Below are 24,627 nucleotides of genomic sequence, written 5' to 3' on the forward strand. Positions count from 1 at the left end.
GCTCAGGATGGCATTCACTATGCGACGACCGTTTGTCCTTGGCTCCGCTTTGACTGGAGCATCGAAAGCCGCCTTCAAGTCAGCTCCCGTCCGATCGTTCCATAGCAAACCTTCCACCGTGTTCTTCACATCAAGAACCGCCAAACCCGTCAGCGAACTCACGAAAGCTCGAAATGCCTTCCGGCAATCATCAAGAACGTACATGCAGCAGCAGGCTGTGCCGCCTGCGGATTCCGGCAACTTGATGCGGAGGCTGATAGTGGGAGGGGCGATGTTTGGCGGAACAATGGTTGCTATCAATCTAGTATTCAATCGCGAAACTCGCGAGGACGGGGGGATGCCACCGTACGAGAGGGCGTACTTGAATGACACATTTCTGCATACGGGTTTGGGCATCGGAATCATTGGCCTGTCAGCCAGGGCCATGTTCCAATCCGGCATGATGTACAGAATGATGGCGACTAACCCATGGATCGTCATGATCGGTGGCTTGGGATTGAGCATCGGGTCAATGATGGCTACAAGAGCTACAAGCCCAGATAAGTATGTCATAATCCGACGAACGGTAGTTTAGGAAGGCTGCTAACAGTTCAATAGCTACATCCAGAAGTATGGTTGCTGGACGGCATTCAACGTCACCCAAGGCGCACTCCTTGCCCCTCTCCTCTTCATGGCGCCTCCTGCCCTGATCGCCCGCGCCGGTCTCTATACACTCGCCATGATGGGATCAATCTCCTTCGTTGGAGCTACAGCGAAGCAAGAGAAATATCTTTATCTTGGTGGACCCTTACTTGCAGGTGTTGCCATCGTGGCCGTTTCAGGGTTTGCACCGCTGGTACTGCCCGCCACCGCCGTACGAACACTAGCATTTACCGAGAACATCTGGCTTTGGGGTGGATTAGCAGTATTCGGCGGCTTCACCCTTTATGATGTGCAGAAGATTCTCGCACACGCGCGGATGGCAGAGCGCGGTTTGATGCGCAAGGATGCTGTAAATGAGAGTATCAGTTTGGAGTTGGACTTCTTGAACATCTTCATTCGGATGGTCCAGATTTTGATGATGCAGCAGAATCGGAGAAAGTAGGAGACGGTTTTAAGATCTTAGAGTGAAGTGGATTTCATTGGCATTGTCGGTCGCGGGGAGCAATGGGGTGGGTTTGTTATTCTTGAAGACAGGGATAGTCTCCTCTCTTTCATGTGTATATAAAAATTACCGTTGGCTAAGGAATCATAGATTCGTCATATAGCGCACTTATGCTTATGGTTAAGTTGTAAAAATTAGCCCCCCTCTTGATCGCGTGGAAGGGGATGTGACTAGAGACCGATGGTAGCAAGTTGGTTAAAATCACCGATCGCAACTACACTACTAATGGCGCTACAATCGGAACTACTCCAACCAGTCCCACTTGTGTTATTTTATGCCAGGACTAATAATATATAGTTGTCTTGCTTCGCATTCCGAGAGAGCATACCTGGTCGTTAAGCCTTTGACTAGCTTACAAATTTATGTTGCTACATTTACCGCATTATCTTTTACCCCTCAATCCTAATCACTCCGCTTCCATCTTCAAAATAAGTAGTCCAAGGCAAGTCTAAAGACATTTCTCTTGTACTGATATGCGTACTTACCGAGTAGTGTTCCGCTGTCTGCGGTGGGGGCCGTATCCGCAAGTGTCTCCACCGCGAATCTCGCTGGCAGCTAAATGCATAAAGGTACAGGAAAGCAATATGGATTGGTGCAAATCAACGAGACTTGTGTAGATTGATATAGACAAAGGGGAATGATACAGATGATGGCTAATATTAGATGGAGCATGAATAGGATACAGCCCACTAGGCTAGTTATTAACATAATTGCAACATAACTATTCTAACGGAGGGAAGCTCCTCAAAAAATGACTTGGACATTCATAACCACCTGGGTTATTTCCTGGCTCAAGATATTTCTGGTGATAATCCTCCGCATCCCACCACTGCCCCGCGGGCAAGATCTGTGTGACGACCTTCCCACCCCACCACTTCTCATTAACCTTCTCCGTAACCTCTCTCGCAACCTTCTCCTGCTCCTCATCGTGATAAAAGATCGCACTGCGGTACTGACTTCCAGCATCCGGGCCTTGTCTATTCGCTGTCGTAGGATCGTGCATTTTATAGAAAAACTGCAATAACTGGCTGTATGTGACCTTGGATGGGTCGTAGAATACTTGGAGGGCTTCGGCGTGCCCTGTAGTGCCGGAGCAGACGCTGCGGTACGAGGGCGAAGCGGTATCCCCACCGATGTAGCCTACGCGTGCGTCGTAGAGGCCTTTTGACTTGAATTCTTTCCGGAACATGTGCTCGACGCCCCAGAAACAGCCTGCTGCTATTGTGGCTTTCTTAGCACCTTCTGGTACGTTGACTGCCGCGGCATCAGTGGCGGCGAGGTGGAGGGATGTGGATGTGCTGAAGGGGCGGAGGAGGCGGGTTAGGAAGAGAGGCAATGTGTTGGTAGCCATGGCGATTGCGATTGCTACGAGAGCAGCGAAGAGGATGGGTTCCAGCGTGAGAGGCAGGCTGAGGTTATGATATGATTGGTAGCGCTGGATATTATTGTTTGTTTTGGTAGATGGAGACTTTGGTTGAATGAGAAGACTAGATAGTGGTAATTAATTGATAGGATTGCGGAAGCTGGGAGATGAGGTTGTGAGGTTGTAGTTATACATTTCCCGGGTATCAGGTCGTCATCGAGGGGTACTGGGGGGCATCGCTAATGACAAATCAAAAGCTCACGTAGCCACCACCAAGCTCAGCTGTCCATGTTGATTCCACATTAAAATTCCAAATTCCAAATTCGAGTTCTTAACGCGCATTTCAGTTGGCTTACGCTACTAGTGGCAAGAGCTAACAACTATTATCGTCAATATGCTTTGTAGTATAATTTTACTATGGTTAGAGAAGCTGTTCCAAAATGTTGCCACCCAATTGTCTATGCATGAATTTAGTGTATACTCGAGTACACCATGAGTCCTGTATCCACATATTCAACCCGTATCAAATCAAACCCCCAACGCCATCATAATGAACATATTCTTTTAGCCCCCATCGATTATCTCCCCGCAGCCCAACTTCTTAAACGACATGTATATTTCCCACTATCAGCCCCTGGCTTTCAATATGAAACCGTCTCCTAATACCCACACTCCTACTTCTTCTAAGCAATTCCTCAACCTCCTTCCCGCCAGCAACCATAACCATAGAAATCGGGTTCTGTCTAATCAACCCACTAGGCGTAACCTGCGGCCGATCAAGCAGCGGCCTAAATAATCCACTCCCAGCTCCGGTGGGAAACCCATCGTCCTCCTCGCCACTTTGATGGTCGATTATTATTACAAGCTTGAGACTCACCGGTGACGGAGAGTAGCTAGGAATGTTTGCGAGTTTATCGTAAAATGTGCACCCGCCCCTGAGAATCACGATGACTTCATGCTTTCTTGGAGCTTCATCTGGAGTTTTGGAGCAAGCGTCTCCTGCGAAGTAGATGGTCTTCCAAGACAAGTGATCGGTCCTAGGGCCTTCGCTTGGATCAGGTGAGTCGGCCACATCGACTATGGGAGCGGCGCCCATGCCGGTTGGCATGATGGCTGGTATTTTTATGGAGGGGTATGTTTGCGGGATCTCAGGTTCTGGGAGGAGAGTAGCTGCTGGGTCTCTAAGGGCGGACTTGACGTGGCGTAGCAGAGAAGTGAGCATAGTTTTATACTCGGAAGCAAGTCCGGGATTCGCAATTGAATTATCAAAAGCAAGACCTGGGCTATTTTCAAGAACATCTTCGTCAGGGTAGAGTTCTTCAACGTTTCCGCTTGAGTTTTGGTTTAGCTGAGGGTCGTGTTCTAATTGCAGAACGATATCGAGCATCACCGGGTCCCGCATTCGCGTAAAAGAGGGGTCGTTCAACTCCCCGATGATCTCTCTTGGGATAAAGACCTGCTCGTCACGCCCCAGAGCGATATTAGCAATGTTCCAGACTCGCCAAGTCTCATGGAGGGGCCCGTCAAGGGCACGGAATGGTGATGGAGACTCGTAGACCATTCCAAGCCTAAGCCCTGATAAACTCTTGACTAGAATTCCTTCATTTAGTCTGACAAGGCCGTGCGGACCAAAGGCCATGAAGTTCGAGTGCCCAGATGGCGTGGCTGCGGGAGCATTGGTCGGGAACTCAATGGTAAATGTCTGTCCTAGCGGGAGTGCGTTACTAGTACCATTGGAAGGCATTAGATAATCAGGTAGTGTCCAGGGATAATAGGTGTAATTTGACAAGATTTGAGAATCTGATATCCACTCGTTGTTGGATTGAGACTTTTCATAAATTGCCCCTTCCACAACGTGGGTGTTCGGTATGTGGTGCAGACCTACTAAACTTGATGCGTGAAATATGTCTGGCCTGGCAGCAGTAGTAGAGATAGAGAAAGGGAGAGGAGGTTGGGGTGCAGGGCAGGTGGCTCTTGCCCGAATCTCATGGCGGGGTTGAACTTCTTTTGCACCTCCTGCTTTCCGTCTAATAATAGCTGGGAGTTTCTCTCGAGGGATGAGCAGTGGGTGGCCCTCGGTAGTGAAGACATAAGCTGCATCGAGGGAATTCAGCGGATGCTCCGGATCGAAGAGAAGATAAAGATATTTGGCTGTTTCCCCAAGGAAGAAACTCTCCATACGATCGCTCTTCTCGCCTGTCCGTACATCTTGAAGACCAGCCCATCCACATTCGGTCCAGCACCGCCGCTTGATGTCCTTCAGCACCATCTCGCCCACATGAAGGTACCATGGGTCTCCAGTGGCCCGATACAGGTGGTAATTGGATTCTATGAACTCTGGTCGTCCAGGCCACCAACCAAGGCCGCCTTCTACATGACCATCTCGAACCGACCACCTCTCTGGCAGTGCCGCATACCTGGTCCACAGTGCTGTGTAAAGAAGATTTGTCTCAATGGCCTCTTCCACTTCCCCAGCAAGTGTCAACAACCCCGGATAGTATGCACCAAGGCTGTCTATCCAATATGCTTGCGGCGAGCCTGTGGATAAGTGAACATTCACATAGTGCGGATGATGAATCCCGCTGTAAACATGCCGTTTAATTGCCGCATGTGCTTCATTCCATGCGGCAAGGAAAGCATCAGGTGAATTTTCCTCGGCAGTCAATGGATTGTAGATTGTGTTTGGGTCAAGCCATGAATCTGGCGGTTCTTCGAAAGGAATAGTGATGTTCGGCAACTCGTGTCCCGAGAGAAGAATGTGCGTTTTCAAGGCATATTCAAAAAAACTGTCAATGCCAGCGCCGATACCTGAATAAGGTCCAATCCACTTGCCACTTTCAGCATCAACTCCAGCACCAAGCAGTCCAATGGAGCTTCTCCTGTCCCAAACAGCCCAGAACGCACGCTTCGCAAGCTGCTCAAATCTCGGGTCTCCTGTGAGGCGACTTAAAACCGTGAATTCAAGGACTAAACTTCCGGCTCCGGCACTACAAGTCTCGGTGATCTCAGGAGCTCCATCCTCGGTTGAGTCCTCGGAGTCAGGGTCATGGTTCAGCGGAGAATTTAGATAAAACGGAATACCATGACGAAGGTTGACCCTTGGATATGGCATTCCGGTATGGGTGTAAAACGCTGGAAGGAGACGTTGGGCGAGATCCAGGGCAAGCCGTAGTAGCTGGCCGTTATAACGAAACCCATTGGGCCATGTAATTGCCGGGATCTCCCCCTTCGGGAGCTTCTTTATAGAACTTGACCATTCCGATCGAGGTTTATAGCGGTCTATCGGAAGCTCCCCAGCCGCAAATAAATGAGCGCTCAGCAGGCCCCCAACGCCCCTTATGACAGTCTCAAAAACTTGAACCTTACTATCGACATCGAAACCCCGCGCCCGTAGGCCCTTCCCCGAAGTGCTGCTTGTGCCATCTCCGTATTGTAAAACGAGGGCAGCCGTGCCATCTTGAAAGTCCCGCAGCGCCTTTGTTCCTGTTCCTTCACGATCCGGAGGGGCGGATGCTATGATCGCAAGCGTTGACAGACTGTCGATCAAGGTGAGGGAGTAGTTTCCGAGGACATCATTAAGTTCGACATTGCGGGGATTTTGCTGGTCCCGAGTTAAAGGCACGCAGGATACAGGCCGTAGCTATTTGACAATCAGTAACTAGTCTATGACATGCCCGGGGGACTCAACCTCATCTTCTGGAAATGCGACATTCATGTAGTTATCAAATCCGTGGTAAAACATAGAAACCGTTTCTTGCCGCAGTTCTGCAATTCGAGCAGGAGTCATGGCACCAACCAGTACCAGCCATACTGTGGAAACCGAAAACAATATCCATCCTGGCTTTAGAGAGGCACTTGACCCGCTGCGTCCGCCCAGCCCACGTACTCGCCATCGCAATGGCATCACCGATGAGTATATTTGGTGGGAGGCATGGAGCTTGATAAGATCACGATGCCAGCTTCCGCGCGTGGTAATTCCAGGTATAGAGCCCTCAATCGGCGGGGGGAATGAATATGTTGATCAAGTTGATATCAGGATTGTCAATTGTCTATCTGGCTTAGGTGGCTGGCTGCATGATGGAACCCACCTGCGCATCGACGTTGGGATTGTCAGCAGCTGTGGCACGTGCGCTGTCAGAGTGACTTAGCTAATTATAAGGCACCTTAGGTATCCTTGAGCCTGGAACAGGTATTTTCTAGGGTACAAATGTACTGTACACGGTACCTACTACAGTAACCCTCTAGAAACACCATTCGATTGTATCCATTACTCCATAGGCAATTTTGAGCATTTTAAATAATAATTATAGTGCTGTACGCCGACTATCTAGATTGCATAGGAAAGAGGGGGTCATACATGGGTAAGGTAGGTAAGTAAGGTACCTTGGGTAATGGCCGCAGGGCTTATAATAATAATGGCGAAAGGGGGTTTGCACCAAATTCCCCAAGAATGCGCCATAAAGAGGCACGCTCGCTTCCGCCAGGCGCGCTGCTTGTCGACGTCGTCTATAAGAACCCCGTTTCATCCCCTCCTCACCTCGCCCCTAACTCTCCCCATATGCTACCTTTACCATCCCACGCCTGCCCCTCTTCCACCCTACCCTTGCTATTCCTTTTATGCGGTATAACCTGGGCCAATCGAAGAAATGGCCTTCTCCGTCGAGAATTACCTGATAAACGTGGCCTGGGGCAGGATGAGTTTATGGTGACTGCGCCTCTAGTGGACTAGATCCGCCTCCGATCTAAGAGAATCTCCTATATGGAGTAGTGGAGGCGGAATTCCTATCGTCAATCTCGGCGTGATTATAGGTGAGTTTATACAACGCGCATTAGTGAAGATGGCAAGTCGAGGTGAAAGTGGAAATGACTTCCTACCTAGGTACTGATGTACGCCTCTCCTGACAGGCGTAACTGACCAACCAAAAAGGCGTAGTACGCATGGCCGTTTGAGGGACCACCGTCCATTTATGATGTGATGCTGTGTAGCTATCAGGATGGGCTTACTGCGCTGTGGCCGACTCACCATCCTGGCAGCACATCATCATGGGCTCAGCTAGCAGCATGAAAGTCCTGCGGCTTGAACAATATCCACAGCTGAGCAGATCAGCTCCGCAGCCCCTCAATCCAATATTCAAAAGGGGGTGCGCCCCTTCCCTCTCCCCTACTCGCTCCGCCACTCCCAGCGTTATAGCCATGCTCAGAACTGAGATCATCAGAGCCGGTAGTAATATCTCGGTGTGGCCTCCGGGCGCGACATCCAAGTTTAGGAGCGCATAATAGTATGATCCTTAGCCATCGCCTGCTCAACCCATACTAGTTGGCATGCAAACAAGAGGAGAAGTATGATGGCCCATGAGGCTTGAAGCTGGAGCGCCTTTCCCTAAGCCCTTGGCCACCGCTCAACTGCAAGAACCATGAGCATTTTGGGTTGCAGCAGGGCCGAGGGCGATCGATGGGCAGCTGAGCAGCTCCGCTTCGACGTCTCTATTGGTGTGTATGGTCATGAGAAAGGCATTTTCAGGGCCTAGACGCCGATGACAGTGTCTGGTCTGGGGCACAGCGCACCTCTATATTCCCGCACCATGTCAAAAGGGGGAGCAGAGCAGCTACTCCAAACCCGATATGTGCATACGCTTCGAGATGATGGATAGGGACGCAAAGTTTAAAGGGAGCTCAGCAGCGGCCTCTAGGAAAACTCGGTGCTCGGCGGAAGGGTCTCGATATAGCATAAAAGGAGTGAGCTCCCGTGTCGTACGCTACAGTTCTTCCGTCCTTATGCGCCCTCTCGATTGAATAGTCCTTGGGCAGCTTAACTTCACCAGTGCAGGAGAAAGCGGGGTATCTCACTCACAGAGCTGCCCGTAAACTATCTATTAAAGTAAGTTATTAATAAGACTTTAATACAAGCGTGTGAGCTAATTGGGAAAGGTTTTGCTACGGCGACAAATGTAGTGACGCAGCGACAAGATCATATGGCAGATGCTTCTACGGCAGCGGCGTGAGTCGATGTTATCTAATTCGGATTAAGCACCTCTCAATCCGCATAGACTAACATCTTTTGTAGGAATACACTTGATGACCTCGGTCGACGTCCCACTCCAGACAAAGAATCAACCTTACTATTGTGCCAGTTAAAGGCAGCGACTGGCAGGATCCTACTCTACCTAGTAGCGAAGATGCTCAAATTGGACATCTCTAAGATTAATATATTTTGCGAAATGATGAAGAATATCTCCGTCGGCCACTTAACTCTTCAAGCCGAGACCCTGGGGCTCCTAAATATCCTGAAAGTCGCGCTTCGTGAGTGGCCGCTCCTGCCAAGCTCTCTAACTACGTCCCAGGCTCGCTTACCTTAGTGTTATGCGCACCTATAAGGAGACAATGGACAGATGCAAGGCAAGCCTCCCTTTGAATTTCGCAGCAGAGTATATCAATTAAATTGCCTAATACACATATTAACGTTTACTTTATAGTGCTCCCCGCATTGCGGAGCAATCGGGTCCGTCCAGCCATAACGGTGGCTAATAGCAGATTCTTCTATCAATATGTCTGCTAAGCTACGAAGAGGGGTGGCCCTAAGTTATATAAACCCGGCGGTCCTCCGCCTCTGCCTCTTCCTTTCCAACTATCCTTTGTGGGAGAAAGCGTTACGTTACTACGATGAGACTTATAAAGACCAGCGTGCTGCTCGCATCGGCGGCGGTAGTCGTGGCGCAGACGTGCACTCTTCCGTCGACGTACCGCTGGACATCGACTGGCCTGCTAGCGACCCCGAAGGCGGGTTGGGCATCGCTCAAGGACTTCACCAATGTCGTCTACAACGGCCAGCATCTCGTGTATGCGACGACCCATGACACAGGGTCGAAATGGGGCTCGATGGTCTTCGGCCTCTTCACGAACTGGTCTGACATGGCCTCGGCGAGCCAGAACGCGATGAATTCCGCCACCGTTGCGCCCACCCTGTTCTACTTCGCCCCGAAGAGCATCTGGGTGCTTGCCTATCAATGGGGCCCAACCGCATTCTCCTACCGGACGTCAAGCGATCCCACCAATGCTAATGGATGGTCATCGGCGCAGACACTCTTCTCCGGAACCATCTCCGACTCCAGCACCGGCTGCATCGACCAGACCGTCATCGGCGACAGCACGACCATGTACCTGTTCTTTGCAGGAGACAATGGCAAGATTTACCGGGCCAGTATGCCCATCGGGAATTTCCCGGGCAGTTTCGGCACATCATCGACGGTTGTCATGAGCGACTCGACCAACAACCTGTTCGAAGCAGTTCAGGTCTACACTGTCCAGGGCCAGAACAAATACCTCATGATCGTCGAGGCGATTGGAGCAAACGGGCGGTACTTGCGCTCATTCACGGCCACCAGTCTGGGAGGTTCGTGGACACCGCAGTCCACCAGCGAGAGTGCGCCATTCGCCGGCAAAGCCAACAGTGGCGCCACCTGGACCAATGACATCAGCCACGCCGATCTAGTTCGCAGCAACGCTGACGAGACAATGACGGTTGATCCGTGCAACCTACAGTTGCTCTACCAGGGACGAGCCCCTAACTCCGGCGGCGATTATGGCACCCTACCTTACCGGCCTGGCTTGCTGACACTTCAGAACTGAAGCGGCTGGCTTATTGCAGGGGCGAGCTTGCCCGGACCTGTATAAGCTGTAGAAGCTGTAAAAACAGAGGACTCGATGGTCTAAGGTTGTAGATAGTGAGAAACAATACATATATGTACAACATGTTTGCCATCGACTCGAAAGTAGATAGAAAACGGCAGGAAGCGTAGAGGTGATGGCTTGCATTGAGAGATGACAGAAACATTAATAGTCTTGAATATATGCATTGTGGCCAACCTAAAACCCAAGAGATAGATTATATAAGCCATCGTCATTTTTAATGTAGAGTAGAATTCTAAGGTAGTCCTTATAGTCCCCCGAACAAACCTGCTTCCTCACACTATCATTTGCGGGCCGTGGGGTTTCTAGCTCGGCCCAATAATACTCTTAATCAAAAATGTCAAGCCGGAAACGACTTCACAACTTCGTATCTCCCTTAATAACATCTCTAAGCAAGCTTAATGCCTCCTCCGCAAAGGCAATCATGTTCGCCTCCCTATCGCCGCCAAGGCCGGTATTGGTCTCTTTTTTATAGACCTTCCCATCATCGGTTGCTACGGCTAGGGCCAAGTATCCCCTATTGCCTATGTTAGCGCACTTCTCTGCCATTCTCCTTTAAATACCAGTTATAGATCTTCTCGCTTGAGAATTTTCTTTTGATGTTGGAGAGATAAAAGGGACAACTGGGGGAGATGAGTGGTAAAACTTACGGGGTCCTGTTTGGTGTATTACCGCCTGTTGGCCCGGCCGTTCCTGATTCAGAGATGCAGTATGTGGCACCTAGTTTGGCGCGGACATTGGTTGCTAAGCCGGCGACAATGTCTGGAGTAGGTCCACGGTAGTTGGTTATGTTTTCTTGGGTCCAACCAGCTGTATTGCCAAAGAGATTAGATAGTTGATTTGCATCAGACTAAAAGAAAACAGATGAGAAAATGAGAACAACCAGGGGAACGAAATGAGGTGGGTGTACCAAAAGCGATGCGCGACTCGAGTGTGTATAGCTAGTCGCCCATTAGTTCTACAGCTTTCTTGCTCAGTGATAGAGATCTCCAACCCCGGAGATATAACAAAGTGGGAAGATGGATAGCCAATGTCTAGAGCCTAGCGAGGATGGAGGGTATAAACATACTGTCAAACCACCCTTATAAAACCCACTCGCTCCGGGCGTACTAAGGAGGGAAGCGGAGATAATCCCACCAGCGGCCTGCATGCTATCTCATTAGCCATGAGTCAATATGTATAAGGTAATGGTGGGGGGAAGGAAGTTTATGCTAAGTCCGAAACGTCCAAACAAGGGAAGGTAACCTAGAGATCTAACTCGGACCTGATATCCTACCCAACATCTTGCAGCAAATCATAATTATCTACGACGGAACCCTCCATTTGGGCCTCAAAGACCGCCAAAACCCACCAATAAGAACCGGCGACAAACATACCGTTTCGCCCACACAGACACTCTGGCGCTTCTCCTTCAGCAAAGCCGCAACCTCAGCCGCAACACCTCGCAATTTCTCCGGCGGGAATACTTTTGCCATATTGTTTAGGCTCACAAACGGTCTCCCTACAGTATGGATCTATGGTGGTTTTTGAAGGAGCTCTGGGAATGCACTTCCCTTCGGAATGCAATCAATCTAGACCTCCTTATAAGCTTATATTTGTAATTCGGGATATTGCGGCACGGGGCGGGGTTCCGGCTAGCCGCGCACTGCGGGGCCTCACTTGGGTTCCTGTCGTCATTATTTTGTGTGATAGGAGCAACTTTATGCATAAAAATTTCAATTTAGCTCTCAGCTAGCTATAGGTCTACCATCCCCAAGGAGGTCGACAGAATCTACAACACCGTAAAGGCTTTTCCACTCTAGTATGAATTGAGCTCACCGTCCACGCAATATGTACCAATGTCTCGGGAGTCGCGACGGTATCTAGAACCCAGCAGTAAACTTCCACTGCGAGATTCAGATCGATCCTTAAACTAGACAATGGTCTGATCTCCAAAACCTCGAACTACCCACTCCCAGTTTCCGTCGGGAATGAGCCGTACAAAGACGCGTTCATAGTCGAGATGATGACCCATGACAATGGATATCGGGGCTGATCCAACCTGTTGATGGCTACTTTAACCCCCTAGCTAGATCGAGTAGAACTGGATGCAAGGGAAAGGCAAGGGCCGCCATTTAGCAAGGCGATAGTCTGTCTTTTCTAACAGCCCTCCAAGGCCCAATATTTATGCAGCAACTTCCAGCAAGGATAAGACAAAGGAATTTCAGAGCTGAAGAGGTTTGCTAGGGAGGATGATTTGAACCGGAGGCGGGATTTGATGGCGGCAGGATGAAGTATCGAAGAACCTTAGTTCAATGTGATGACGCGAACTATGATATGAACCTCCCCCTTGGAAAACTTACCGAGAAATTCACGGATATGAAAGAAAAGTTCGTCGTTGCCTTACACCGCGCACTGAGTCAAAACTGGGAGGAGGAAGGCCGGGCAGGAAGGTAGGTTCGCGTTATAAAGCGCCTGATGCAGAAGGCTACCATAGCAGGTTTGAAAATAGTAGAGCTGGTCAAGTGGATTTCTGCGATCAACTCCTAGGATTGTGGAAAATGTTGGTCAATCCTCACTACGCTAACCACCAAGAGCTAGAGAAAGCTGGCAATACGGAGGATCAGGAGTGGGCTGGGCAGTCGTGATGATTAATCCAACGCGCGTTTGTAGCCCCCCAAGTTGTGAATTGTTTGGTGCTGGATAAGACGGATTCGGAAATTGCGGGATTCGAATTCTGCGCAGGGTTGAGTCATAGTATCAAATTAGTAGTATCCTTATTCCACCAACACGCAGAGAACAGCTTACCTGCAAAGAAAAATGGGTGAAGCGTCGTCCTCAACAGAGTAATCGGAATCGAATTGTACCAGTCCCTAGGCACGCAAGGTGCAAGGAACCAGCACGCCGCGTATTGCACTTAAGTGTCATGCCGTAGCACACACAATCTTCGCAACGGCTCTCCCATAGGAACAGGCACAACTCCCTTTTCTCCGCAAGCGGATAGATAAAGAGCGACCTGCCCTGCTTTTCTGATGCCAATTGCAGACGTGAGATCACGCCGAACCCTCGCGGGCAGACCAGTCACTTTCCACAGAGGGAAAGGACGAGGTGGGTTGAAGAGTACTCCGAATTTCTCATATGCATAATGGCGATGGCCCAGATGTTATGAGCATCCAGACCATCTGATAGCTGCGGCCGCGTACGGTCAGCAGCGTATCTGTTTGTGGCATAGAAACGCAGCGTTGAAGAGGACGACGCCTGGAGGGGGAAGAAAGAGGAAGCTCGGAAAATCGAGCTCGAGCTTGAAGTAAGTGCGCCTCCAGATCGCTTATTATTAGCGGCGGCCCAGGCTCGGAAAAACGTCGCGCCACCATCACTGAGGCGCCAAGGGAGGGAGGCACCGAGGACTTGCCACAGCCACTGTTTAAGGAATGTATGACGCGGAGCAACACGTACGTACATTGCTTCATAACCCCAATCAATCAACTGTCCACTTGTCCACTGTTGCCTACTCTCGCAGAAAACTGTTCGTTTGGCCTTTTGAACGTATTATATTAGAGCAAAGCCCCGTCTACTAAAATGTGCTTCATATTCACATGCGGAGAGACTGGTAAGCTCTAGGATGGCCGTCGTCTTATCTCGGCTTTCTAGGATCCAACTAACATGCCACTACAGAATTCTCTAAACAACTTCAGGGCTATGAAGGCGTCGTGTGCCAATGCCACAACTGTGTAAGTCATTTCTGCCGTGCAAATACCGAGGCTTCGCAGTCGTAGCCGGTGCATCACAACTAACTCACCACAGGGCAACTACTCAGCGCGTGTGATCAAGCGTAACCCCTGGTTTACCTTCTGCTTCATCCCCGTTATCCCGCTCAGTATCAAGGGCTACGAAGATGTCGTTTGCTCTATCTGCAATTACGCGCAGCCGCTCCAAAACCGACAGGATGTTGTTGCTCAGATGAATGGCGGAGGCGGAGGCGGAGGCGGAGGGGGGATGCCTTTGCAGAACCAATATCCTCCTGGGCCGCCTCAAGGATGGGGAGGTCCAGGCAGCCCGCCGCCTAAACCACCACAGAATATGCAGTATGGTTGACAGTTGAGCTATCAAGGTGTATCGAGCGTTGCATTACAACAGAAAGCGGACGAGCCTCAGAAATCCGAATTGAAAAAAAGAAAATACCTGTGAATTATTAGCTCGGACTAGGCGTTATGGGGAGTGTGCGATTTCGAATTGGCCCAGACGGGTGGGGATAGCATTGATGACTGGGAGGGGGTATAGACGAGATATTTTGTTGCAGTTTGCGACGAAGCTGGGCGCAGTAGTCTGGAGTTGTAATACAATAGTTGGCGGACACTAGTATTTATGTGGGGTTTCGGAAGGCCAGTATCATACCTGCAGACGTTTCTATTCGTTTTCAGATCTTTGCCAGAGTGCTCCATGGTCTGGAACTGTTGAGTGACAAAGTTCCAGGTCGCTACAAGCGGTTCCTTTTTTCCCTCTACGACGTTGCAAGCTCTAAGCCTCTCTTGATATTATAGATATGGGCTGGCCTAGAGTCATATTAACGACCAATTGAGAGACCTTGCTCGAAGGGCTTTTTTTTTTGTTTTTTTTAGCAGCTACGTTGTTTTTTGACCATTGCGCCGTTGGGATCATGATCTTGGCATGGGGTTGCGGCTTCGCGCACTGACTACCTGCCGATATACTTTTGAGGGCGTGAGGACTGCTACCTATACCAAGTGTATACCTATCCAGTAGAGTTGGAGCTTCTTTCGATATATATTTCAACTTGGGGATCTGATAGTTCGTCCCAGCGAATCAGCATGAGGAATCCCCGACAAATAGCTTTTACGGAAGCGCAGCGGTGGACATCTCTCATCTCTCATCTCTCATCTCTCATCCCACTGCCCTCCGTTCTACTTCACCCGACTCACCCCGACTCACCCGACAAGTCCCAAGTCCCCACGCGCAGTCGGGGCGTATCCTCCGCTACTCGTATCTGGGACGAGGGCCAAAAGTAGGTTTTTTCCTCGTCGTGGAGCTTATCGTGGAGCTTATCACGCTTTGTCTTTGTGGTACAGGGGACTTCTTATCGTCCTCGCGCGCACCAATCAGCCCCCGTCCCCACCGCCTCTCAATCCATTACGAGAGGCTATGGAAACTTATCTTTCCCTAGAAATTAATTCGCGATACATGTACTTCGTACTGACTGTACTATACACGTCAAACGCATCAGGATCTAATCTTGCCCTCTCTCCTCTGGCCCTATTCGCTCCACATAATACCACGCCCCCGTGCCCAATTGGGTGTCTGCCAGCCTAGTGGACGACCACCTAGTCCAATACGAGTACCACAACACACATTGCCCGTCCTCATCTGTCATATCTTGAGCCTCTATCAACCAACCCGATCTTCCTCCGAATCTTTACGCTGCTCGGGATATGCAAATAACATGGGCTGTGAAGCCATCTCCCCAATTTGCATGATATCCATGAATGACAAACGCTCCACGTCTGTCTCGATTGGCTTCTCCGCTCATGGGTAGCTCAGCAAGCCCGGATATCTGGTAGCGGGATGGTCACCCCATCTTCAGAGCTCCCCGATAAGCAGGAGCTCTGCTACAGCTATATATTGTAGCTCTACCGCCCTATGTCGCCCCTTCGTTATTCAGGATCATCAGTCGCCTTCCCCAGAAAACGTGGTCAGCACCTTTCCCCCCGCGGTATCCCTGTCTTGTGATCAGAAAAGATGGCAATCGCGCCGCCGCTCAGCTTAGGCTGGGGCTATGGTATTGTCCTGGGTCTCGGTGCTCTATTCGCGTTCGGCATGGTAAGGCTCCTTTAAACCCCAAAGCTCTAGACTCCTACTGCTTGCATGTTTTAAGTTGTCTGTGTTACTGACACCTCCCCCAGATCCTGGTTACCTGGATCCTCAAGCGCTATAACCATGAGCTTCAGACTTCGGAAATGTTCAGCACAGCAGGCCGAACTGTGAAATCGGGCCTGGTGGCTTCAGCGGTGGTGTCTTCTTGGACGTGGGCGGCTACACTGCTCCAGAGCTCGGGTGTTGCATATCGATATGGCGTCTCGGGCCCTTTCTGGTATGCTAGTGGTGCTACTGTGCAGATTTTGCTATTTGCGACTATTGCCATTGAGTTGAAGAGGAGGGCGCCTAATGCTCATGTAAGTTCGCCCTAAATCCTTTGGCCACACCAGCTAACCAAGCATGATAGACCTTCCTTGAAGTCATCAAAGCGCGATATGGAGTTAAGGCACATATCGTCTTCACCGTTTTCGGTTTGATGACCAACATCCTTGTCACATCTATGTTGTTGACAGGCGGCTCCGCGGTTGTGTCTTCCCTAACCGGAATGCCTACGGCGGCAGCATGTTTCTTACTTCCACTTGGTGTCGTGATGTACACTATGTTTGGTGGTATCAAGGCTACATTCCTGACTGACTGGGTAATGCCACCGAACTCAATTACTCCGGTACCTAGAGACGTCGTGCTAATCCTATCTTAGGTGCACACATTCATCCTCCTCATCATTATCATAGTTTTTGCCCTCTCCACATATGCCACGAGCAGCGTCCTCGGCTCTCCTAAAGCCGTCTTTGACCTGCTCATCAAGGCGGCAGCCGACCATCCAGTTGAAGGAAATGCTGGAGGAAGTTACTTGACCATGCAATCCAAGGAGGGCGCCATCTTCTTCGTCATAAACATTGTTGGTAACTTTGGAACGTATGTGAAATCATGAATCTTCACTCTACAGCCAGCTACTAACGATATCTTAGCGTATTCTTAGACAATGGCTACTACAACAAAGCCATCGCCGCATCCCCGGTCCACGCTCTCCCCGGCTACATCATGGGTGGTATATCATGGTTTGCTATCCCTTGGCTTATGGCTACAACCATGGGTCTGGCTGCTCTGGCCCTCGAAAGCAACCCCGCATTCCCTACGTTCCCCAACCGTATGCTAGATGCAGACGTTTCCGCCGGGTTGGTCGTCCCATACGCCGCCGTGGCGCTTCTTGGGAGTGGTGGTGCCGTCGCCATCCTGCTTATCGTCTTCATGGCTGTTACTTCCGCCAGTTCTGCAGAGTTAATTGCCGTCTCCTCGATTTTCACCTATGACATCTACCATACATATATCAACCCCGGCGCTAGCGGCAAGAGGCTGATATATATGTCTCACGCTATGGTTGTCGGCTTTGGCTTATTCATGGCAGCTTTCTCTGTCGGACGTAAATAGCCCCTCCCCAAGTCTAGACGTGAAACAAGCTGACAGGGCGAGAATAGTCTTCTACGCAGGCGTTTCCATGGGCTACCTCTACCTTATGATGGGCGTTATAATTTCCTCCGCAGTCATTCCCGCGACGTTAACCATCATGTGGAAAGGCCATAACGCCTGGGCAGCCACCCTCACACCTCCCCTTGGGCTGGTCTGCTCCCTCATCGCCTGGCTCGTAACCGCCAAAAAGACCTGCGGCAGCTTAGACGTCGACTGCACAGGAAGCAACAATCCCATGCTAGCAGGAAACGTAGTAGCGCTCCTCTCCCCACTAATTTTCACGCCTCTCTTCACGCTCATCTTCGGCATGGATAACTACGACTGGGCGTCCATGGCAGCAATCCGCAAAGGCGACGACCATGATCTCGCAGCCGAAGCTCACATCGACCTCGAACTTGTCCCTGGCGAATCTCACCATAGCGCTGAAGCTGAAGCCGCCGAACAATCCAGCCTCCTACGCGCATCCAACATCGCGAAAATCACAACCGTCGTCATGACTCTCGCACTCCTCGTCCTCTGGCCCATGCCGATGTACGGCAGCGGCTACATCTTCAGCGAGAAATTCTTCACTGGCTGGGTGGTAGTGGGGATAATCTGGATCTTCGGCAGCTTGCTCTGCGTAGGCGTGTACCCGGTCTTTGAAGGTCGCGAAGCTTTGTGGTTCACGATCAAGGCTATCTATCTCGATGTCACGGGCAAGAAACATCCGAGTAGTTTCCATACTTCGAGTGCTACTTATGTGGAGGGTAAGGAGGTCGGTACAGGTACAGAGACGCCGCCTGAGAAGGCCTTGAAGGGGAGGAGTGTTGCTGTTGCGAAGGAATAATTTACTTTTTGCTCTGCTTTGCTTTTGCGCGAGGGGTTACGGATGGACGAGGAGTGCTGATATAATACTACCTGTAAATGAAATTTAAAACTAAGATTAATACCCACTATATGCCAATATCCTTCATGAGTATTGATTCTCAAGCTGTGATGCTTAGGTACCTTTACATATAAGAACTCGTTTTCCTTCGTCGGCAGGCGACAAACAAGAAAGGGACGTTTAATTACCCCACGCTCTGTACAGTCCCCTCCTTAAGATGAATACTCGCTGCTCAACTAGGTAGGTAGCCAGGTAGATTTATATCTTCCTTTACGTATGCAAGACAAGCCTGCTTGGTTACTCCGTACCCAGTCTCTACAACCCACCCCATACCAGACGCCCCTACTACGCGCACTCAAACCCAGTTAAAGAAGCTCAGTTTTCATTTTAACATTTCCATCTGGATTGTGCATTCCCTATCTTTTGAAAAAAGTAATGCAAACGCTTTCCCTTGGTATCAATCCATCCATTTCCATTCCATTCCATGCAACATATCGCCATCGATTCATTCCATAACCATCTCTCGCAAATGCAATTTCCATTTCCATTTTCAAATTTCAAATTTCAAATTTCCACCGGTGACAGCTTTTTTCGTGTCAATGTGCAAGGTAATCAATCCCGCGCCCTCTCAGATGAGGGACGAACTCAAGGAAAATAAAATAAAACATCATACATGCATGTAAAACGCCGTGGGGGACTCCAAAAACTATGCCCGGCGCAGCTGCGCGACAAATGCAATTCCTTAATGAGCAAAAAAAAAAGGTACCTTGCAGCTTAGTTAAACCTCAACAATACCAGCTACAATTTTGCGCTTCATAGCCGCAAGGCGCGAGTGCATATCCAGCAATTCGTTCTCCTTCTCGCTGTTCCGGGATCCTGGTTTGGCGTTGGCGATCTCGCGGTGCAGGGCCTCGTAGGTGGGGTAGAAGCTTCGGTACTTGCGCGCCAAGTCAACAACCTCCGGCTTCAAGTAGCGGGTAGAGCTATTGGATGAAGTGGACGAGGTAACGGATGAGGACTTTTGGTGACGCTTCTGGATTGGGGAACGAGAGCCTTTGAGGTTGGCATGGGCCGCAGGGGAAGCGGACGAGGAGGATACGGTGCGGTTTCCGGAGGAGTTGTCGAATTCGGATGCATTGGTAGGGGGAGAGGAGGCAAGTGGCGATGACTTCTGGGGAGAGGTGTTCTTGCCCTTGGTTGAGGCAGAGGAGTGAGTCGAGGTGTTGGTGAGGCGCGAAGATTGGCTGGCATCGGAGATTCGGTGCGAGGTCGCGACAACGTCCTTCTTCACTTTCTTGCTCAGTGGGATGCTCGAATCGCTCGTCTCATCTTCTTCGTCGCGAGAGCGCTTCTTCTTGTCAATTGGTCTAGGAAGCGGCTTGGTTGCGGGCATGTAGGTATCTTCTTCATCCGAGTCCAAAACGAATTCGGTCGAGAGGACTTTGGTTCCTGCCTTGGGCTGCTTCTCCTTCTTAACGGGGGCTGGTGTTGCCTTGGCCTGGGTTGGATTCTTGGAGAGCAATCGTTTGGCCTGAGCTTCCTTCTCGCTGGGCTTCTTCACCTTGCTGCCAAGGCCCTGCGACGCGGATTTCGCCCCCTCCCCCTTTCCCTTGGGTGCAGGTTTCTCATCAAACAAATCCTCGCTGCCCGATGTGTCGCGTCCAGATTTATCATCCTTCTGAACCTTGACCTTTTTGGGTGGCATTGGATTTCCCACCTGGCGAATCTGACCTTGGAGCTTACTCAAGCACTTTCCAGATCCGCGTTCCGACTTCGGCAAGAGCCGGTCCCACTCAGGGTCCGAGTAGCCCAGTCTCATCTTGTCATACTGCTTAACAGCATTGTCAATGACCCGCTGGCGATCCTCGCGGCTGGAGTACTTGAAGGTCCAAACATCCAGCTCTTTGAACCAGAGCTTCCTCAGCTCCCATTTGCCGGTCGTCTCGTTCAGATCGCCCACTTTCTGCAATGCTTGCTTGAGGTCGCTTTTGCTGAGCTTGGGTAGAGCAGCCTCGAGCGCATCCTCGGTCATCGGGTCAAGGGCCAACAAATGGATGACTGGCTTGCGCGAGGCCTTGAGGTGCTCTGCCTGTTGTTGGACTTGGGAGAGGGGGGCGGGGGTGGGTGTGGCACCGAGGGCAGGTGAACCGACACCCGAGACAGCTGGGCTGGAGGGCATCGATCGTCCAGTGCTTTGGGACAAGAGCTTATTGTTCTTCTTGCTCAGCTTTGCGCCTCGCTGACCTGGAACCGGAAGGCCCTCCCTAATGAATTTGGTGCTACCAGACGTCAATATAAATCCTATACTCTTAAAGCGGAGGTCAAAACTCACGTATTCTCCTTCTTCCTCGCATTCTCTGAAGCCAAAGAGGCCTGCAATTGCGCCAGGGCAGCATCCGTAGATTCGCTAATAGGGTCGGGGACCGGTGTGACGGGAGCAGGCTTGGAACCAGGTTTCGGGGTAGGTCTGAAAAGTTTGATACCGAACTTGGCATGGAAGTTCGAAATGAAGAGGGGGTGGGTGTGGTTGCTTTTCTTGACGTATTGGGGTTGGGCCGACATCGTGGATGGACTTGGGGGGGATTGAGGATCTGATTCTGTAGAGCGATAGAGTTCGTGGGTGAAGGGGTCGACGGAGGTTGAAAGGTGCTGGGTTCTCGTCCCGTAGGATATACTCTGTTGGTGGGGGGCAAGAGTTAGCAAGGTGTGTGCTGCTATTCACCTGAGCGACAATAGGAAGGTGAGCTATTGTGAAAGGTGAACAATTGACGTGGTCCACCGCCCCAGCCAGGCAGTGAATAATATAATATCCCCCGCTTCAGCGACAATGGAAACGTGAGGTTGTGAAGCTGAACCATTGACCACCTCCACCTTCACCCTCCACCACCACCGACCAGTGAAGTTTTCAACAGCAAGGGGATCTCTCAGAGCTTACCGGATGTTCCCCCAAGGACAATTGTATTGGTTTTCCATGCTGCACACATTTGATCATCTCCTCGATGACGCTATCGGCGAGGGAGAGGCCCACGACCTCCATCGCGGGACCAGATCTGGCGGCCTCCTGGCGGGAGGTCCCCAGCGATATGCCGCCATCGGGGATAGGCAGGGAAGGCATCGTGAGGGGAGGGCTCGGGGGAAGGGTGGGTATGTTCGAGGGACGGTGGTCGTGATCGAATTCGACGGGAGGTCTCGAGGGAAGTGGGATTCGGGAGGCTTCGTTGCCCGGTCACAGCCAACAATGGAGGAAGTTAGACGGCGGTCGACATAAAGGCGATGGCAGCGTCCATTCTATTTGGGAGGCAGGTCGGGGTCAGGGCGAAGTTTGGACCGAGCGAGTTCAAAGAAAGCAAGCAAGCCGGCCAAGAACAATCACATCGAATCGAGGTCGATTCGGGTGGCTAGCAGGATGGGAGGTTCAGCAAGTGGGCGAGAGCAAGTGAGCCAGGAGGTGAAAGGATAGGATAGTCGGCGGGCCTCGGGATGCGGAATAACGAGGGGAGGGGAGGAGGATCTTTGTTCTGCAAGTGCAGGTGCAGGTGCAAGTGCAAATACAGTCGGGTGGTAGAATGAATGGAGTTGAGTCGAGTTGAGGTGAGGTGAGGTGAGGCGTGGTTCATCCCCAGCAACCGAATACAACAGCCCAGCACGAGCGGCAGCCAGCACCAGCAACAAGCAACCGGCAGCACCAGCAGCGCAGCGGCCAGCGGGCACCCGACTGGGCGAACCCAAAGGGCAGAGGGTAGAGGAGGTCGGGGGGAGCGCCGGGGGGGGGTGTGGGACGACTGGGCTTAGGCTTAGGCTTAGGCTTAGGCTTAGGCTTAGGCTTAGGCTTAGGCTTGGGCTTAGGGTTGTACGGGCGTGGGCTTGGGCTTGGCTTAGGCTTGGGGATGGGATGGGATGGGCTGGGCTGGGCTGGAACCGTGGGCAGAGGGCAGAGGGCAGAGGGTAGGCAGTGGTTACTCGAGCACAGAGGGTGCTCGCTCTTGCGGGTGGTACCTCATCCAGTACGGAGCACACCGCACTGCCCCAAGTACCAGACGCTGGTTGCTGGGGGGCACTCAGGGCAACCCCCGGGGGGGGGGGGCATTGAGGGCGCTGGCTCTGGCGTTGCTGGCCCTTGGCTCTGCCACTAACTCGACCGGTACGCAGTGTCGTGTGCGGTGCTGTACTACTGTACCACTCGCCGTGCGACGTTTAGGGACCGCTGGTCCACTTCGGGGCGCGCCATTGACGGGCCACCGTCACTAAGTAACTCGGGAGATGTCACCCTGCGTGGTCCACGCTGCCCCCGGGGGAGCCCGTCACCGGGAGGATGATGTCCTTGGTACTCTGTACGAGGGATAAACGAAGAGCAGAGGATGTTGCGCCCATATACAGTACTGGACTGTGCTACAATCAAGTTGCTACTTGTGCTCAGTACACTGTATGTACTCTGTTTTGGCCCCTCTTATAATGTCTGGTCCGGTTTTCTAGGCCTCTGTCTGTTCTGTACCGTACCTACCGTAGGTACCTGCTTTCGTCCTTGCTCCACGGGCCAGAGCAAAAATGCATCGCATCCCGCGGGTCGGTCGTCTTTTTTTCGCTAGTTCGGGCGTCGCTTCATCTATTGTTTATTTATGATGGTGCTCCGTCCCAGACTCCTAGTGGGAGTGGTGTGACCAGGTGCAGAAAGGCAGAAACCAGCGTGGTACGAGTGCCTACGAGGTACGGTACTGTGCTACACTACTGCACTCGATTACAAATGCGAACATTCATCATTCTATCACCTATCACCTATCACGGTATCACCACCATCACGACTGCCATCAACCAATTCGGCTTCTGGCTTCGAGGTACTCGTAGCCAGCCAGACTCTCAAGTGCCCAGGGTGTGTGGCACTGGCACGGCACCAAGGCAGGTACAAAGCACTCTCTCTGCCTACGGAGCATACCGACTACTTCGGAGGTACATCCGTATCTACGTACTTCGTACTTCGTAGGTACTGTAGATACCCAGGTACCGTATAGTACTGTACCTCTGCAGCTGCTGACCGAGATGCTCCCCATTTAGCTGCCCCGCTCGCCAGCACACTCTCACGCTCACGCTCGCACTCACGCTCGTTCGGAGCAGAGCCAGCATAATCCGCATAGCCAGCATAGCCAGCTTTGCCAGCATTATTGCCAGCTTAGCCAGCCAGCGTTTGGCATGGAACGACACTCGATACAAACTCCAGAAGCAGGACCCGGGTACCCAGGTACAGCACCGCGCACCGCCCGGAAAGATCGTCCGCCCTCGTCCGTACTCCTCTTGTACGATGTGTACATGTACATGTACATGTACTTCGTACTCCGTACCTGAAAAGGATATCCAGGATCCATGATCCGCCATCCATGATGCATCCTTTATCCGAGGGGTTCTGGCCAGGCACTTCACGAGCACTACGCCGAAAACTACTAGTTCGTCCACGGTACAGTGTACAGTGCGCATCAAGTGATCCTGCGTTATATAAAGTACTGTATCGGCGGACTCGACTGTACCATAAAGTAAAGTCCCTCGCTCCCTCCCTCCGGAACAAGCATCTCCATCTCGCCCATGAATATCTCGATCACTATCCCCATCCCCCCCCATCCCCGACTGTCCGTCCCCGGATCCCCAATGACCGCTGCTGGGCTGGTTCGGTGGGGGCGATGGCCATGTGTCTCTGCAATCAGGCACAAAGCTGCCTGTTGAGCAGCCAGTAGCCAGCCAGCAGGCGTCCTGGAACTCGGTGAGTGCTCGCTCGAGACAATTGCTGTCCTACATATCATCTCGATTGGCCCAACCACCAGTGCCAGCCCCCGCCCTCACGCTTCACCATCAACGGGCATTGTTTCCATTCCTTCCTACGCTTGGCTCTGTTTCTTGTTTCCCCCCCCCCCGTGCTGGCAGCTTTGCGCTTTCGTCCCACCCTCGATTGCCACATATACACAATCGCACTCACATGGCGGGGGGGGCAATTAACTGCCCAGCACCACCTAGGTAGCCAACATCAAGACGACGGCACGGGAAAGGCCTCTTCGCCTTGGATCCCGCCATGGAAGTGCCTCCCTACGCGGAACTGGTATTGGATCTGCAGCTTATGAAGCAGGATCCCAGGCAGTCAGATCTTACACGGCCCGGAGGCGTTCGAAACATAGGTACCTTATATAAGTAAGGTTATATTATATGTAACTGCTGCAAGTACCGCGTAGCTGGGCCGGTAACCTTGAGTTGCGTACTGTGTGTTTCGACGCGAGGGATTCCTTCCTTCCTCCTTGATACCGAGTCCCAATTTCC

The 24,627-nt window shown here is 51.4% G+C and overlaps 7 protein-coding genes across 7 annotated transcripts; 4 read left to right on the forward strand and 3 right to left on the reverse strand.

Annotated features, from left to right (window-relative positions):
* Nucleotides 1-7: 7 nt before the first annotated feature.
* Nucleotides 8-1,084, forward strand: BP5553_02431 (uncharacterized protein; the record flags this gene model as incomplete). Its single annotated transcript, XM_032011054.1, has 2 exons — nt 8-543; nt 598-1,084. The coding sequence occupies 2 exons, from the start codon at nt 8-10 to the stop codon at nt 1,082-1,084; spliced, it is 1,023 nt and encodes a 340-aa protein (XP_031875108.1).
* Nucleotides 1,085-1,865: 781 nt separating this feature from the next.
* BP5553_02432 (Glycosyl hydrolase family 47) lies at nt 1,866-6,294 on the reverse strand (the record flags this gene model as incomplete). The annotated part of the gene is made up of 5 exons (XM_032011055.1): nt 1,866-2,631; nt 2,770-2,789; nt 2,864-2,887; nt 3,178-6,147; nt 6,196-6,294. The coding sequence occupies 5 exons, from the start codon at nt 6,292-6,294 to the stop codon at nt 1,866-1,868; spliced, it is 3,879 nt and encodes a 1,292-aa protein (XP_031875109.1).
* Nucleotides 6,295-9,052: 2,758 nt separating this feature from the next.
* On the forward strand, nt 9,053-10,133 carry BP5553_02433 (Alpha-L-arabinofuranosidase axhA-2; the record flags this gene model as incomplete). Its single annotated transcript, XM_032011056.1, has 2 exons — nt 9,053-9,341; nt 9,367-10,133. The coding sequence occupies 2 exons, from the start codon at nt 9,053-9,055 to the stop codon at nt 10,131-10,133; spliced, it is 1,056 nt and encodes a 351-aa protein (XP_031875110.1).
* Nucleotides 10,134-10,550: 417 nt separating this feature from the next.
* On the reverse strand, nt 10,551-11,668 carry BP5553_02434 (putative competence protein CinA; the record flags this gene model as incomplete). The annotated part of the gene is made up of 4 exons (XM_032011057.1): nt 10,551-10,710; nt 10,844-11,043; nt 11,263-11,337; nt 11,570-11,668. The coding sequence occupies 4 exons, from the start codon at nt 11,666-11,668 to the stop codon at nt 10,551-10,553; spliced, it is 534 nt and encodes a 177-aa protein (XP_031875111.1).
* Nucleotides 11,669-13,751: 2,083 nt separating this feature from the next.
* BP5553_02435 (Uncharacterized protein) lies at nt 13,752-14,267 on the forward strand (the record flags this gene model as incomplete). The annotated part of the gene is made up of 3 exons (XM_032011058.1): nt 13,752-13,782; nt 13,848-13,903; nt 13,977-14,267. The coding sequence occupies 3 exons, from the start codon at nt 13,752-13,754 to the stop codon at nt 14,265-14,267; spliced, it is 378 nt and encodes a 125-aa protein (XP_031875112.1).
* Nucleotides 14,268-15,923: 1,656 nt separating this feature from the next.
* Nucleotides 15,924-18,294, forward strand: BP5553_02436 (Uncharacterized protein; the record flags this gene model as incomplete). The annotated part of the gene is made up of 6 exons (XM_032011059.1): nt 15,924-16,004; nt 16,088-16,357; nt 16,408-16,638; nt 16,699-16,916; nt 16,970-17,421; nt 17,477-18,294. 6 exons carry the CDS (start codon nt 15,924-15,926, stop codon nt 18,292-18,294), a joined length of 2,070 nt encoding a protein of 689 aa, XP_031875113.1.
* An 817-nt stretch (nt 18,295-19,111) lies between these two features.
* On the reverse strand, nt 19,112-21,448 carry BP5553_02437 (uncharacterized protein; the record flags this gene model as incomplete). Its single annotated transcript, XM_032011060.1, has 3 exons — nt 19,112-20,612; nt 20,666-21,009; nt 21,269-21,448. The coding sequence occupies 3 exons, from the start codon at nt 21,446-21,448 to the stop codon at nt 19,112-19,114; spliced, it is 2,025 nt and encodes a 674-aa protein (XP_031875114.1).
* Nucleotides 21,449-24,627: the final 3,179 nt, after the last annotated feature.

This window comes from Venustampulla echinocandica, assembly GCF_003357145.1.
Source record: "Venustampulla echinocandica strain BP 5553 chromosome Unknown scaffold_0, whole genome shotgun sequence".
Taxonomy (NCBI): Eukaryota; Fungi; Ascomycota; class Leotiomycetes; order Helotiales; family Pleuroascaceae; genus Venustampulla; species Venustampulla echinocandica.